Raw genomic sequence first — 16,931 nt, forward strand, 5'->3', positions numbered from 1 at the left:
AGCAGATGTTTGGCTCTAAAGTCTTCCAATAAAATTAAGCATAAATTTCAGATCTAACCACAGTCTGTTGTTTTCCTTTTGGCATCATTTAATTATCATTCTCTAGTTTTCTGTATCTAACCCAAACCCGAAAGCAGAGAAATATTGTATTTTGCTTTGTGAAACATCTCAAGCATCTTTAGTGTCTTCTGTTGGTACCATGAAGATACCCCAAATTACTTCCTACTTCTTTTAAATTGTCTTTCTACACTCCTTTGCATGCACATTGTTAGCTTAGTTTTCTGAAAACAACCTTTTAAAAAAGTGTATTTTTAGAAGTGTAGAAATATATTTTAAAATACTTCAAGTTAATACACTGACAAGTTCAACAGAAGTTTTATCCAATTGCTTTAGCAAAGGTTTATGATCTTGCTGTAGTTGTACAACTCTGAATTTTCGTGGAAGCTGTTCTTCTAGTTAGGCACTCAGCAAGGAGCCTTCTTGAGAGAAATGTTAATCTACTCATCAAAGTTAAGTGTATTAGGAACACTGGTACATCTATGCACTTGACTGTTTCCTAATTAGATTGTTATACCAAACCTGCTTAAAACCTCAGGTGTTTTGATTTTTTCTTTTTCTTGTTAACGTGAATTTTCAGTTGCTGTTAGGCAGTGCAGGTTCACAATGACTGTTGTAAATTAATTGGCCAGGAAACTAGAGATGAAGAAGATGATGAAGGTTAGAGCAGGACTAGAAGAAGGAGACACAAAGATGATCATGAACTCCTCTCTTACGAAGAAAGGCTGTAGGATCTGGGTTTGTTCAGTTTGGAGAAGAGAATGCTCTGAGGAGACCCCATTGTGACCTTTCAGGATTTAGAGGAAGCTTATAAAAGCAACGGAGAGACTGTTAAGGTGTGTAGTGTGAGGACAAAGTGCAGTGATCTTAAACTGAAAGCAGTGATTTGGGTTAGATAGCTGGAAGATATCTTTTGCAGTGAGGACAGTAAAGCATTGGAAAAGGTTGCCCACAGAAACTGAAGATGACTCATTTCTAAAAGTGTGCAAGGCCACACTGGATGGGGCTTTAAGCAACCTGGTCTAGGGTAAGGTGGCCTTTCGTTAATTTGCTTCACCCAAATAACTGATCTTTCTGCTGATTATATGCTAACGATATAAACACGAGAAAAAAAAATATCCAGAAACTCTTCATCTATTTCTAAGCCAGTGCTGTTAAGCAGACTTTGATATGTTTAAAAGTTTAGATTTCAGGGTGAAATATTTTTATGCCATTCAATAATAATCAATTAATTTTGTAGAGTTAGTTAGTTAGAAATCCAATTCAAATGCTACTGAGTATGTAATTCTGTCCAATAAGAACACATAAAGTGGGTGGGATTGAGCTGATGTTCTTGTTTATTCAGGAATTTGGGATCCTACAAAGCTTGAGACCTCAGGATATCACCAGCAGGGCAAACGCGGGCATCAAATCTGCTTAAAGGCTAGGAGCTCCTCAGGGTAGAAAAGGATGGCTCCCCATGCTTCCACAGCTGAATCAAGTTCTGTTGTATCACAGAATGAAAAACAGATTCTGCACAACTGGAGTAGCTTATTTTTTTTGTTTCTAAATGTTTTCCCTCTGATTCCCATAGGAAGTGTGTTGCGAAATGGAGACTATTTTTCTTTCAGCTTGCAGTTTTGTGCTACATCTGTTACTTTTTCCTGTAATTTGAATTTTCCTTCTGGGATAAAAAAAAAAAAAAAAGAAAGAAAAGAAAAGAAAAAAAAAGAAACAAAGAAAGAAAATAACAATAAACAGAATCACAACCTGTGGTGGTAAATAATTTGGACAGGTAAGCTGTGTCATCATGTCAGAGCCATTTTTTCCTATTCTTATGTTTTGCAAAGAGTAGGTGACAGAAAATTTCCGTTGTCTACTACACTGCTGCCCAGAGGGCAGGGGATAAACTTTGCAGTCATTTAAGTCTACAAATGGTTCATAAGGCCAGACTATCATCTTACTCCTGAGAAAATGTTTTGCATTGTCAGAAGGGTAGTTTGGATGCAAATGTTCTCATCACTGGGATCTGCCATTTTATGCCATTTTATTATCACATATATGTGATGTATAATTACAGCTCTGTCCTCGTAGTGACAGTGGAAAGCAACTTCAGTGTCTCCTTTTCAAAATAATAAATACTAGCTTCTATTTCTCTGGAACTACATTACATGGAGTACATTTATTTTGTGCAGTGTTGCACACGTGAGGCTCTAAAGCAAAGAGGCTGTTGTTGGTGATCTGTTCTACAGGCATACAGGAAATAAAATGATTAGAATGCTGCACATTTGTTGTTAAAATATAATTAAAGTAAATTCTCATATCTTATTTTCTTCTCTATTGGGAATTTAATTTTGGAATTCATGCATGAATTTTAGGCCAGTATAGAGTTTTTTTGTTATCCAGATAATTTCTGTGAAATATCTAAAGCTAAAAGTGCAACAACCACATCAGCAGCCCATGGCTGTCTTTTTCTTCACATAAGTAATTTTTTTTCTGTGATCCTGTATGGTTATAATCCTGTACTCTGATAGAAGTATCATTATAGAAAATAGAGGGAAAAAAAAGTTCTATTGGAATAGCTAATTGCAGAAGAAACCCAGATATTAACACGTTTTAGAATCTGATACTGTAATATAGGCCAATCTGTGGTCACATATAAAAGCCTTAAAATGCTTCTTTGTTGAGCATCCTTACAGATGTGTCTTTCCTTTCTGTCTTTTCCTACAGCTTTTTGGTGATTCTTTTTTATTTCTTTTCTTTCCAGTGATTTTCTTTGGATTATATTGCATCAATTCATTCTCAAGTGAAAAAGCCACACCTACAGCAGGATAAAATTCAGTAGGGCACTTAGCCATGTACAGACAGATCACAATACTGACAAAGATCCATACTAAACTTGAAGAAACTTGCTTGAATTTTTTGCCCAGAACATGAGTCTTCTGTTGTTTTCCCTTTCATTTTGAAAAGTTCTCTATGCCTTGTTTAGATATACCAAGCAACGCGTTGAGTTCTTTCTCCTCTAAGCTCACTTTCTTCCCATGATTCTGACACTGCCTTAGCATAGACTTAGTTTATCTGTCCTTGTTCTGAAATTTCTGAAAGGAATCACACAGTATACCCTGGAGGATGTGTTTGAGATCTGATGGTAGCCAGAATTCCACCATGCCTTGCATCTTTTAGACAAACATTTTAAATCCTAATTATCTGGTGAATTACATATCTGGCTAAAACAAAAAATGAAATGAAACAAGGTATTGGGCTTTGAATTTTGTATAAATGAATTCTGTCTCTTGGATAGAAATGGGAATGTTTTTCAAAGACGTTTTTGCTCTTTATGGGAAGAAAGAATGCACTACTTTCTATAAAGTGAGTTGCTGCATATGAATTTTTACAGATTTAAAAATACCCAACTTGTAGTTACAGCATAAAGGCAGGAATCTGGAAAGGTCTTTCATTCTATTGAGTTTTTATATTAATTATTCACAGTTTTGATGTGAGCACAGAAGTTAGCACAGACTTGAGCAAGTGAACTTGCTGCCTACAGTAATAACTTTTACCATTTTTTAGCCTATAATATGGCTATACTCCCACAAAAACAGGCTTAATTTGAAATCAAGAATATTATGACATTATCAATGATAACAAGAAGTAAAAATGAAAAACTAAAAGGGATGAGGAGGATGGTGGGAGGACGAGAAGTGTGCGGCCTTAGGCGCTCCCTCCAGGACATCACTGGTGCACCATGGGGACCCCGATCCATGGCGCAAGCTTTATGTTACTGAAATGGAGTTAACTAATAACACTTCCATGCCTGTGATTTTATTTATATCATTTGAGGAAATACTTAGTTCTTGTGCCGTTCCTTAGTTATCCTCAGGTTAAAACCAGTCATTCAGCTTAATTTTAACTCAACTTTTGAGTTAAAATCGGTTTTCAAGGACTTTTGACTGTCACTTGACAAATTTTGGCTATCTATATTGCATGTCCTATATAAAATTGAGTGGAAGAAGAAATCTGGAAGACTATAAGAGATATGTGTTGTAGAAGTGAACAAAGTGGAAAAACTAGTGGTAAGAGGAGGTTATAGAATAAAACATATGAGTTAATAAATGCTTTCAACTTAGAAAACAAAGCTTCTTTTCCTCTCTTCTGCAGTAAATGCTATTTCAGGATTACTTCAGAGTATAACAGATTATAAGTAAAATTCATAAGAGCAGATAACACAGTCTTATATGAGAGGATAGTTGCATCTCATTGCCTTATGTTAAACAAATATTCAGGAAGCAATTAACCAAGCTTTACATTGTAGACGCATAATATCACTGATACAGGGATGCATATGCAAACACCTTGATTGTGAGAAAGGTCGGAAATAAAAAAAGTCTCTGCAGCAGATTCATTTAAGAAGGCACCATGTATAAGCTGAAGTTAAATAGTTCAATCTCGTCCTGCACTGGAAGGTTTACTTTTCATGAGCAGTGATATTGCTAAGTAAACCCTGGAGGGGAAGAAATGGAATTTCATTCCTGAGTGTTTCAGGATTTCTTTCTTCCGTATTCAGTTGTTAAGCTAGCAAACTACCTCTCCTTGTTGTCATCATTTAGAAAAATAAAAACAGCTTTAAAAATGTGCTACTTGGGATCTGGGAAAGACAAAACTGCTTGCAGAGGGTACTTCTGTATTTCTGCGCCTTTGCTTAAGCATGCTTTTCTCACTGTTTTTGCTCTGACTCTTGTGTAGGTGGTTGACCAGATCGACACGCTGACATCTGACCTGCAGCTGGAGGATGAGATGACAGACAGTTCCAAAACAGACACGCTCAACAGCAGCTCCAGCAGCACAACAGCCTCCAGCCTGGAGAAGGTGAAGGTGCGGGGCAGTACTCCACTCATCAAGCCCCCTGTGCATCCCTCTGCTATCCTCACCGTGCTGCGGAAGCCAAATCCACCTCCACCGCCTCCACGACTGACACCTGTCAAGTGTGACAAGCCTCTGAGGCCGCCTCCTTCGGCCAACCCTGTCAAGACTAATGGTACCCTGCTGCGAAATGGACCCAGCCGTATCCCAAATGGGGATTTGTGCTGCATACCAAACAGTAATTTGGACAGTGTTGCGATCCCACCTCTAATGCACAGACCTGAGAAAGAGCGGTGTCCTCAGGCAGGAGCAAGGGAACGGGTACGATTTAGTGAAAAAGTGCAGTATCACGGCTATTGCCCAGACTGTGATGTTCGATATAACATTAAAAACAGGGAGGTGCACTTGCACAGCGAGCCTGCCCATCTTCTGGGAGCGCTGCCTCATCAGTGCCCTCCTCTGCCACCCCCACCGCCTCCGCTGCCTCCGTTTCCTCTAGAGAATGGAGGGTTGGGGATAAGTTCCAGTAACAGCTTTCCTCCTCCGAGACCTGTTACTGTGCCTCCACAAACTGCACCAAAACCCCAGAAGACCATCTTGAGGAAGTCGACCACTACAACAGTGTGATGTATGCCACTTGAAAAAAACTCTGGTTTTTTCATCTATATAAACATAAATAGGTAATGAGCACTTTCTACTTGAGCAATAAAAAAGACCCAGTGTATTACTCCCAGTGTATCCAGTGAAGTGGCATAAAAATCACACGGTAAGTAAAGAGGAGAATTTTCTTTTGGTCACCATAAAATGCCTTTATGGCTGAAAAGGATGCTGAAAAATACACATGATTTAGCTGATGGGTTGTAAACTTCTGTTGCAGTTTCCTATCTGCAGCACTGTTTAAAAGAAAGTGGAAAGAAAGACCAGTTTGAAAGTACAGAGTGCTGATTCCTGTTAGATTTTCATCTGTCCAACTTAATGGAGTAAGCATTGCTGCTGAATTCTGGGAAGCTTTCTGTTTCCAGCCGCTGTGCTTTAAAATGCCATTTGACAAAACAAAGTGGAGTGGCAGATAACGTTTTTGACTGAATTCTAGCAAAGACATTTTTCTCTGCCTCATTGCTTGAGTGAAGGCACTGTGTGTGGAGCCATTCAGTAGGAAGCAATCACCGGACTTTCAGGCAGCTTGACCTTTGGTGAGGGAGTAAAGAAGTAATTGAAAGGTATGTCGACATGTCTTTGCAGAGCAAAATCATCTTGCAGTGTGTTTCTCAGTTGCTCAGTGTGCCACAGCCAGGGAGAATGACAGAGCTTTCAGGAGAGCAAGGACTGTCCCATTCAGTTCCCCTGTGCTTCCTCTGCTTCCATCTGCAGAGCAGTGGTAATATTTTATCTCGCTCGTGTCCTGCATTTTTTACAAAGCTTTTGTCTGGTGCAGATCTCTTTTTGAAGGCAAAGAAAATTTTGCCTAAGGTCTTCAGAGACATCCACTTAATTCGTTTAAAGAGCTTTGTAGTTGAAAAGCTCTATACCAATTACAAAGCATTAACATGCAAAACAAGATATTTTACATGCTACCACATTTTGATGGTGAACCCAATTAATATCCTTACTAGATGAAAAAATCCCTCAGTGTTTTAAATTATTTTATGAAAGGACGTTCTTTTGTTCTTACAAAGAGAATAGTTGGTACCTGAAGTTAAAACCCGTCTGATCAGTGAAGAAGATGTGATTATATATCTGTTATGTACAAAAATTGTGCCTAATTAAGCTCTCAAATGGCCCGGCAGCAGATGCTTTATAAAAGCACTATGTTTTTTTTTTCCACTAAATTATAAAACATACTCTATGGCTTCATCCAGGTTAGCTTCTCTCGGGTCTTATGAAAGAAAACAGGTTTTTTGTTTTTTGTTTTTTTTTTTTTAAATTTAAATTTCTATTTGAATGCAGTAATAAGAATTTAAAGTAATAAAAAATAAGCATTTAAGCTAAAAGCCCATCATCAAGCCATGCATAATTTCCCTCTATACAGATGATAGTACCTTTACAGTATTTATAATATGAATAATCAGAACAAAAATGTTAACAGATTGAAACCTGTTGAAAAGTACAGTGAACACATTGTGTGTTGTGTGGATACTCATCTAGGGTCTGACACTGCAACTTACATTACTTGTATAGAAGTGGCAGAGCAAGGGCATCATCGCAAGTGCTTAGTCATAAATGCACCAAGTGCTCCCCACATGCTTTTCATGATGCACTTTGCACACTGCATTGTTTGACAACATTTTATCTTACGGGAGCTGTTGCCAAGTAGAACCCAGGCAGGAGAAAGCAGCAAACCAGTTCTGTGTGTGCTTGAAACCTGTACTGCCTGGGTGAGGGTTCTGCTGCATGGATTAAGCTCACGCCTTCCCTAGCACACTGGAATATTGCATTTAAAGTCATCCAAACAATGTGGGGACTGACCCGTGAACCTATATTGCAAAGCTATGGTTTCTACTCTGAAAACTTTGGTTGTTGGGATGCCTTTGTCACTCCTGTGGGGAGCGTATGCCAAATCTTTTAAGCAGTTTAATAACTTTTTCCCTCTTAAAAGAACTATCTTATACAAGAACTTATTGCATAATTCCATGTTTAATATAAAATATTTGTATCGTGTTAAATTTAGAAAAATAACAAAGTAGTCACAGGAGAGAGAGTAAATTGCACATCCTACCTCACTTGTCTCAGTGTTCCACAGTATGGACTGATCTCTGATGGCCGTGCAAGTATTTCTGCTCTAAGATATGCCCTGTGCTCATCAGAAACAACATACTGGTATCTCCAGATTAGGTACTGTGCTATATGGCTATGCTATGAAGTACATCCAAGTGTCCGTTTCATTGCACTGTTTTGATTACACTCCTCAGGTAAGGAAATCTTAAGTGACATCTAATTTTCAGCACTGCCTTTTGTTTTCTGCTGGTTAAATTGAAGTATTCCATGCTTAGTTTTGGTCTCCTGCATGTTCCATCTCTCACCTTGTCCCTTCTTTATTCTCTATTTCCCCAAGACACATTCGTACCCTTTTGCAAACTACTACCCTTATTTATGCATTTTAACAGAAAAAAAAGAGTACTGTGCTAAACACAGTATGCAGCTTTTCAAATGCAATGCTGCTTTTGGACAAGGAAAAAAAAAGAAAAAGAAAAAAGCTTCAAAATGTGGTTTTTTTCTGCAATGTTTGCTAATCCAATCTTTTTTTAATGAACCAACACATCTTGCCTGTTTTCTGTTCATCACGCTACCAGAGATGAACCAATTCTTCTGTTCTAATGAGAACATCTCTGGCCCTTGTCCTGCTGTGAAGCATATTTATCAGCAGAACAATTTGATCACATTAACATGGCAGAATAAAATTCAGGCTAACGCAAGTAAACTTGCAAAGCGTGGGCATCAACATTTAACTTATGCAGCACTGTCTGGAAAACTCCGATTAAAACAATTTAAGAAATAATGCAATACTTCATTCACCTGGAAGTGGTTTTCGTATTTAAATTAGGAATGTAATCTCTGTGAACCATTTTTAAATGCATGTAACATGTTGTGTTTCACTCTTGAGGGAAACACAATAAACCAACCAGAGCCAGACAGCAGTTACGTGTCCTAGAAACTTAAAGGCAACATCTTCGGGGTGATATTTAATGTTCTACAGAGATGTTAGTAGCTTGTATTTCTGTACTGAAATTTATGTTTTATATTCTGAAGAACTGAAAGTCCAATAACAGTATTCAGATCTTTAATGCCATGTTTACCACCATTTCAGAGTGCTGCTCTGCTTTGATTCCCCAGTGGTATTTTGAACTCTGAATTGTCTGGTTCTAGATATCTCAGAGGCAAACAGAATGAGAAGATGTTTTCTATCAATTTAATTAAGGTGGCAAGCTTAGAGAGATGGAAACAAGCAGTGTATTAATTTGTAATAATAGCATTTATTAACAAGCTACTAGCACAGGGATGCTTAGGAAGAAGCGAACATCAGGACACTAAAATTAAGGACACAATCCATTTTAAGGCTCTCAGGTAAGACTCTTAAAAAAGACTGCTGATCTTTTTATTACTTTATAAACATTTCTGTCTTCTCTCTGTCTTCTGGAGTTGTTGCCCCCTCCATCACAGATTTGCTGATCATTGTCCATTGTCCACAGAAACAAGGAACACCTCCAAGGCTTCAACCTCCTTTCCTGGTTATAAAATCAGTCTTTTATTCGAAATGTTACATGCAGTAGAGTATAGCTCTTGTTACTTCCTTCACATGACTTGATTATTGGTTTTGAAGCAAGCAGATTACAGTGTGTATTCTTTAATTACCAGAGGGAGTTGTGTATGCCCTCTAGGCCTTCGGAGATCTCCTTGTTACCACGTTCTAATGATGGCTTTTATTTCAGTGAGACCACAAACAGTAATTTAACATGTGGAGATATGGCCATGCTGTGATTTCTGCCTTTCTCTGCTGATATACTTTTAAAGTAGGCATGAATAAGGCGCACATATTTTTTCAGAGGCAGCATTTCTCATTCCCAGCTTTTGTCCATGTTGTGTTCCACACCTGGCTGGAGAACACATGAAAAATATTTAGCCACTGATAAAACAAACACTGATATAGTTTGGAGTTACATTTCTATATTTCAAACTAGTAGTAATAATTAAAGCATAAGCGTAGAATGAGGTAAGGTTGGGTACGTAAGACGGGCACAAAGGCATGCAGTGGAAGATACACACATGGTCAGCTGTGCTAAGCACAATATTTGGAACGCCAGCTGAGAAGAATGCTTGGCAACTCCTGTGTAACCACTAAGTATTTTCAGGGCAGTGTGTGGCATACTGCACTGCAGCCTACCAGTCACTGTGCACTGCTGGCACACGATGTTGCAGCACACTGCACTGCATGCAGGCTGCAGTTCAGCCTCATCTCTGTTGAGCAGCAGTTGTGTGATGTGCTTGTGTGGAGCTTGTTTGTTATATTTGGGAAAAATTGGCAGAAATTTTACTTTGCTGCCTGTTTTGTAGTGGAGAAAAGCCCTGAGGTGGAAAACAGTCTCCCCCAGATTAAGCTTTACAAAATATCTGCACCAATCCATTTGGGGGGAGCTCAGGAGAGTTTGTGCAAGATGCTGATGTTCCTGATCTGAAGTGCTCTTGTTATCTGATGCAGAAGCTGCTGGGGTAAATGGCCAAACGTCCTGCTGCTCACATCAGCCTCTGCAGCTCCCTTTGTGTTTCCACAGTTGTTCATGAGTGGCAGTCCCAGTGCTGTGGGGCCTGTCACGTTTTGTGAGGAAGCTGCAGCACATACACAGCTGTCATTTGGGCTATGTTATCCTAGTTCTGTTATCAGCTGTGGCTGTGGCAGTGTTAGCTTGCTCTGTGTTTTCACAGAATTACTATGTTTGGAAGAGACCTCTAAGATTAAGTCTGACCGCCAACCCATCACAATCACGTCCATTAAACCTCAGTGGTACATCTCCATATTTCCTTGAAACCTCCAAAGGCAGTGACCCCACCACTTGCATGGGAACTTTCTGTTTCAGTGCCTGAGTTTGCTATTGTTTCTGAGAAATTTTTTTCCTAACATCCTACTTGAACCTCACCTGGTGCAGATTGAGGCTGTTACTTCTCATTCTATTGCTGTTACCAGCAGAAGAGCTGACTCCTACCTCACCACAACCTTCTTTTAGGGGATTATGGGGAGCAATGAGATCTTCCCTGAGCTTCCTCTGCTCCAGACTGAACAATCCCAATCCCCTCACAGCTTCATTGCCCTGTTCTGGACACGCTTGAGACCCTCAATCTCTTTCTTGTGGTGAGGAGCACAAACCTGAACACAGTACTTGGATGCAGCCTCACCAGTATCAGATACAGAGGAACAGTCACTTCCCTGCTCCTCTTGCTTTTACAATGCTGAATCTTTGGGAAATTTCAAGGCAGTTTTGTTACTGCTGAGATAAACAGTTTCCTGTCAGGTTATGAAAACAATGCAAGGGTCTCATATGCAGGTATGGACAAGAGCAGTGAGAACCTTTCATTTTTGTCAGGGCTGCTTTTTGTTATTGCCTAACTATGCATTTTTTGTGGTGTGAAAATATATATATATATATATATATTTATATATGTATAAAATATATATATATATATGTAATGAGAATATGAACTGCACCCAACACCCACTCAACAACAGTGCTTCAGAGAAACACTTCTGCTGCCTCACTGGGGAAAACAAAGAGCAGAGCTGATGGTGCAAGGGTTCCAGAAATTGCTATCTGTTGTCCTTTGCTGAGGGATAGATTTTTTTCTTTTTTCTGTTATCCTGAAATATTTATATACTAAGACTCTCAGAGGAACAGAGCACAGTCTGTTTCACAGTTGGCTGTAAATTATGTTCATAATATGAAATTATATTTTTATAAGAGCTTTCTGATCTCAGGTCTAATCCTTAATGCTGTTCACCTGAGTTTGTGGATGACCTCTGTTGCAGTCTTACAAGTGATTAAAGGAGAAAAGCAATTAACATATAAAGGAAAAAATAAAATGCAAATTATGAACAGAATAGGAAGGATGTTGAAGTGAATTCTTCAGCTGTGTCTGCATGATGATGACTGCACCAATCCCAGAGTTTGTTTTTAAGTGTGGTTATTGTTACTTGAAACGCAATCTTAAATCCTTTTAATCATCAGAAAGAAAAATTCAGGCACTAGTTGGATTTTTCATAGAGTTGTTGATTTCCTTTCCAGTTTTAATAATATCTACTATCTTCTTCATCAGTCTCTATCGCTTTCAAGCTTTTTATTTTTGTTCTATTTTTTCAAATACAATGTACAATTTTGTATTAGAGTACCAAATTACATTGTCTTCTGCCACCAAACAGTTACTATCATATGCTAAAATTTTAATGGACGATTGTTTTCTCTTGGATTCACAGTTTCTATGTGATCCGTGGTTCCAATTTGTGTAGTTATTTTTGGGCCTCCAACCCACATGAGTTAAGACACTTAGTTCAGCAGTCATTAACAACTAACAGATGTTTACTTCTGTTATTATTTTCTTTGCACATTACCTCTGAAGAAAAACAAAAAGAAGTCACAGGATCTTCTGGTACTCTATGTACACTGTAAGTATGTTCCTGTTTTTTCCTTCTGCTTTATGAAAAAAAAAAACAAAACAAAACAAAAAAAAAACCAACAGTCCACAGTGACATCCACCTTGGTAAACACTACATTTGCAAATATCTGTTAGGAAATACCTGACGAATTCCCACAGTAGCAATTATTTACTCACATGAGAACAGGACTTTAAAAACATTGCATGGAAAGTCATACACAGAGGCACATATATGCAGCTGCTTTAGTAATTGCTGCTGCAGAAAATACACTTGTTTCCCACTTGCAGTACATAGATTTGTAATGATGAAAAGTGTGAAGGAGATGAAGTGGTCGCAGCTTCTAAGTTTATCTATGTCTGTGTGAACTAGCTTCCTCATACGTGCTGTTAAGCCAGTCCAGCTGAATCAATTATTGGAAAGACTGATTTTGCTTTACATTCTCTACATGTATTTTTTGTTTATTTTGTTCTTTTTTTATTATTTTTTTTTTTTAAAAAAAGGTCCAAATCATTATGGGCTTTTAAGTAACAGGAGTAAGCTGTAAGAAGCAGACAGATCTATCTGTCTGTCTGTAAGGTGGAGACATGTATGTCCTTGAGTCTAGCACAGTGGGAACGCTGAGTAAAGCGCGAGTAGAATTGGAAATAACAGAGCCAGGCAGTTCTTTGGAAGCTGGAAATGGCACAGCTGACCTCTGTTTGAACATTTGTTCCTTTTTTCCAGAAGTTTCAAAGCACAGCATTTTTCAGAAATGTTCAAAAGTAGATCTGCTGATAACTTATATTATCTAGAAAAGAAAGTGTTTGAAATGATTCTTCTCTATTTATCTCACAGTCTAAAGAAAGCATTAGAAGTCATTTGCTGATCAGGATATAACTGAGCAGTGAGAGTGGTATCCTTATTAAAAGTCTGTTCCTGGGGCTTGGGCTGAAGGTAGAGAAACAATGCAAACAGCAAAGTGGCCTGTAGTGGAACTTTTACAATTAGCTGTAGTTATTATCAGCTGCAGAATGAATTTAGAACTCAGCAACGAGTGCATGGAAAACATGAGATTTAATAATACGGAGCAAATAGACAAAAAATGTGGTTATGTGCTTTAAATCCTGTCTTGTGGAAGAATGGACTGCAAAACAATAGAAACACGCCACAGTCATGAGACATTGTATTTCACTATCCTTTGTGTATCCAGATGGGTCTGCAGATCTGCATAAGATAGCAGTGCCTGAGTTTACTACAAGACACAAACCTTGCAATTTGCTCAGCCTAGGGTTCAATTCTAACAGGATTACAAAGTGTTTATGTAATCTGAACGTTTGGCTTTTGTACTTTTCATTGTCTTCTTTCATCTTTTTTCTCCACAAATGCATAGCAGGAAGAGGATAATGTTGACCTCTCTTTATCTTCATGCAACGCTGAATTTAGTATTGCTGTATAAATTCAGTATTGCTGAATTTATTAGGTATGTCAATGAGAATGCTTATTATTCAGATACTCTCAATTTTAGCTGATAAGACCTCTGATCAACAGTCCAGTCTGAACAAGGGAGCAAACAATTCATCTTCCTCCTCTTAGCATGCACTGACTGAGCTGTCAATAAGTTTAATTCTGTGCACATGATTAAAACTAGATACTTGTGGTTGTCACAAATTGAAATGGTCATAGATCAAATCCATGTTGTATCTTACCATTTTGAAGGCTTGCTTGATGTTTCTGCCGCGGAAGAAAATATTCACAGCATTGTGAGCAGTGCTTTTCATCCTGAAATATATCAAAATAAAGATTCTGACACCATCCCTCATGCTCGACTGCTAGAAGGGGAGAGAGAGTTTCTTTTTATGTGGGCTCTGGGCCTGGCCTTTTAGATACATGATACATGCCCAGCGATGTCCTTCCAGAGTGGCAGCACTGTAGCTGCTAATATTGCTGTTTTAGATGAGTGAAGAGCAAGGCTGTTACTGGAGGATGTCCTCACAGTTGATATTCAGAAAAAGTAATTATAAAAAAGTCATGAAAAAAAAAGCTGAAACAGGAATTTTGTATTCTTTAACTTTCCTGAACATTAAAATCTTTTTAAAATAAGTGGAAGATATTAGAAGGTCTCATTAACTTAATGGAAATAAGGTTTCCAACAGCAGAGGGCCCATTAGTATAATAAAAATATCCAGGTACTGTTGTCCAAGTTAACAATCAGATTACACATTCTTTGCAGTGAGGCATGTATCTGTGGAGCAACTTATGTAGAAACATAGCTAATTCACACTGTAAGTTTAAAAATGAAAATTTGACATCTATCATAAGCAGTCACACCATGTCTGAGATATATATTTGTGAGAGAGATTGTTATTTAAATGTTCCCTGTGAGCCATTAAAAAATCAGGTACACCTTTTATTAAAAGACAGATAAAAATGTAATTCTGTGATGTTTACAGCAATGCAATCTTGTCGTTGGCAAGAGAGATGAAAAAAATGCAGTTGAGCTTGCAAGAAGCAATGGAAAATTTGGATTATAAACACAGGCAAAACTCAGTGCGGTGTTAATGAATTGCTTCTACCTGTGCAGTGACTTGAAAAAGAAGGAGTTGCATGCCCTTCATGGATATGCCCTCTGCCTTTTAGAATGGTTACTTCAGGACCAATCATCTTTCTGATATCCGTGTAAAATCTGCAATGCATATCAGCTGCAGTGACTTTTGGACAGAAGAGCCATTCAGCTGCATAGGAATTGAGCTTGAGATCAGGCTGTGGACATGAATGTAGACAGATGCTCCTCAGTTCCCTTTGCTGATGTGGGTTATGCATTTGACCCAGCATTGTTTCGTAAGAACAGTCCAAACCTGCCTTCATTACTCATTCTTGTGCCAACCCCTGCAATGAATCAACCACAGACATTTTGCTGATGAGGCATTGAAGATTATGGGAGACAAAGAGTGTATGAAAAATGTTTTCTCATAAGTCTGGTGGTGCAAAGTAGGATGTGATATATGGACAGGAATGGGACAAGTGGAGAAAGATTTTTTTTTCCTTTCCTATTAGGCACCAAGAATACATCCGTGTTAAATTAAACACAGACCTAATGATCCCTTTAATTAAATGTTGACATCTAAGGCTATCTCACATCAAACACTGATGTTGCATTCGTTTCCAAACTTGAATTCTTTGCAGCCTCGGTCGTAATGTGTTGCTGAGAAATTAAAATATCACTCTGTGAAAGATTCCTCTAAAACTTTTCAGTAATTACACCTCCCAGTGATAAACATGTGAATATCAGATCTGCTGATTCATAGTTTTTAATATATAAATTCAAAATCTGTGTAAACAACTGAATCATGATCCTGAATACCTTCGAGACCCATCGTTTATCTTTATCCCTGAGGTGAACTGATTTTTAAATACAGTAGTAGTATTTCAACAATAAATCTAACTTGCAGACTTGCAATAACACACAGTTTGGAGATGAGCTCTGTACTATCTGAAAACTATCTGAAACTGGATTTTGCAGGAACAGTCTTATTAACAGGAGCGTTTCCTTACAATATTACAAATCTATATTCTCATTAGCAAAAATATTTAATTATATTATATTGAATATCATGCATTTTAATGAAAATGTCAGAGGAGAATGGTATTGTGTCCTAGCAGAAGGGTGAGCTGAGATGCCACTAGAAGGATATGAATGCAGCATCTACATCTGAATGCCATAGTTAATATTGACTTTAACTTAAAACACATTTACATTTTGCTTTATTATAATTTAGTTTTAAGTTATAACAAGCCCATTATACCAGCATTGAGAGCAAAATACTCTTCTGAGTAGTTATAGCCTAGCCCAATCTGAGATCAATTTTGATCACATTCACACTTGAGAGTAAATCTATTAAAGCTGTTTGCCATTTCTTCTTGCAAGAAACAGCTTGTAGAGCCTGAATTGTGCTGCTGTATTAAACACGGAAAAAGTTGAAGCTGAACAGTAGATCCTGAAAGCAAAACTTCATATAAACTTAAGGCTCAACTTATAAATTTTGTAGCTAATGCACTTTACCCGCATTGTTCATTTTATCCCTCTTTATACTGATACTTGGCTCCAGCTGTACAAAGGCATATTTTTCAGTCACTTATTTTAAGGTTGGGGAAACAGTAATTAAAGTCGTAAAGAAATTACAAATGACTCATTGATTTCTGGAAAGAATAATGCCATCCTAACAAGCTTCAGTGATGATCTAACAATTTGAACACGCAGGCTGAGGCAGGGAAAATATTAGAAAATCATTTGCATGTAGTAGAACCTCTTTTAACAGGTTTGTATCACTATCATTCATTAACCTTACATGCAGGAGATTAATTATTTCTCTCTCAGACATGGAGTGAGTCTTAAATCTTGTTCAAGTGAATATTTCATGAGCTTTCAGCAACTGCATTTTGTATGACATATTTTCAAAGAGAATTTCATCTCTGTGTGGAAGACTTAAAATCAAGTAAAGAGCAGAGATTTTTATAAATACTGCCAGAAGGTTCTGGAACACAAAAGTATTATGGGTAGGAAGTTGTTGTACAGGTTCTGTGTTCAAGGGGGAATTGTATATTAGATAAACCAATCTTGTACCACTCTACGTTATCAATACTGATGGGGAAGAGTATGAGCAATACATCTGATCTCACTGTCTATACTTGAAAGCAGTCTGATCCCTCAGATTGGAGTTATGGGTTTGTGCCTTCCTGTGAGAGATGGACTCACAGCTGTGTCAGCGTCTTCTCTCATGGTTAGCTGTGAGCCATACACCCAACACTTGCACGGTGCACAGGAATGAAAGGCAGAAGAGTTGAACTGCTTTGCTCTTGGCCTTTGCCCAGGTTTGGCACTGTTGGAACAAAGTTTAGTGAATCCTGAGTGATCCTAGAC

The 16,931-nt window shown here is 38.0% G+C and overlaps 1 protein-coding gene across 3 annotated transcripts in view; it reads left to right on the forward strand.

Annotated features, from left to right (window-relative positions):
• PRR16 (proline rich 16) overlaps positions 1 to 16,931 on the forward strand; it is a 143,811-nt gene that overhangs the window by 95,829 nt on the left and 31,051 nt on the right. Inside the window, exon 2 of one of the 3 annotated variants that reach the window (XM_052701334.1) lies at positions 4,780 to 6,116. In XM_052701334.1, the coding sequence (XP_052557294.1) occupies positions 4,780 to 5,523 (744 nt within the window). In that variant the 3' untranslated portion in view covers positions 5,524 to 6,116. The remainder of the gene's footprint in view (positions 1 to 4,779; positions 6,117 to 16,931) is intronic. The other 2 variants (XM_052701335.1, XM_052701336.1) reach the window with 2 other exon arrangements.

Source organism: Tympanuchus pallidicinctus, unplaced genomic scaffold (assembly GCF_026119805.1).
Source record: "Tympanuchus pallidicinctus isolate F22 unplaced genomic scaffold, pur_lepc_1.0 scaffold4, whole genome shotgun sequence".
Taxonomy (NCBI): domain Eukaryota; kingdom Metazoa; phylum Chordata; class Aves; order Galliformes; family Phasianidae; genus Tympanuchus; species Tympanuchus pallidicinctus.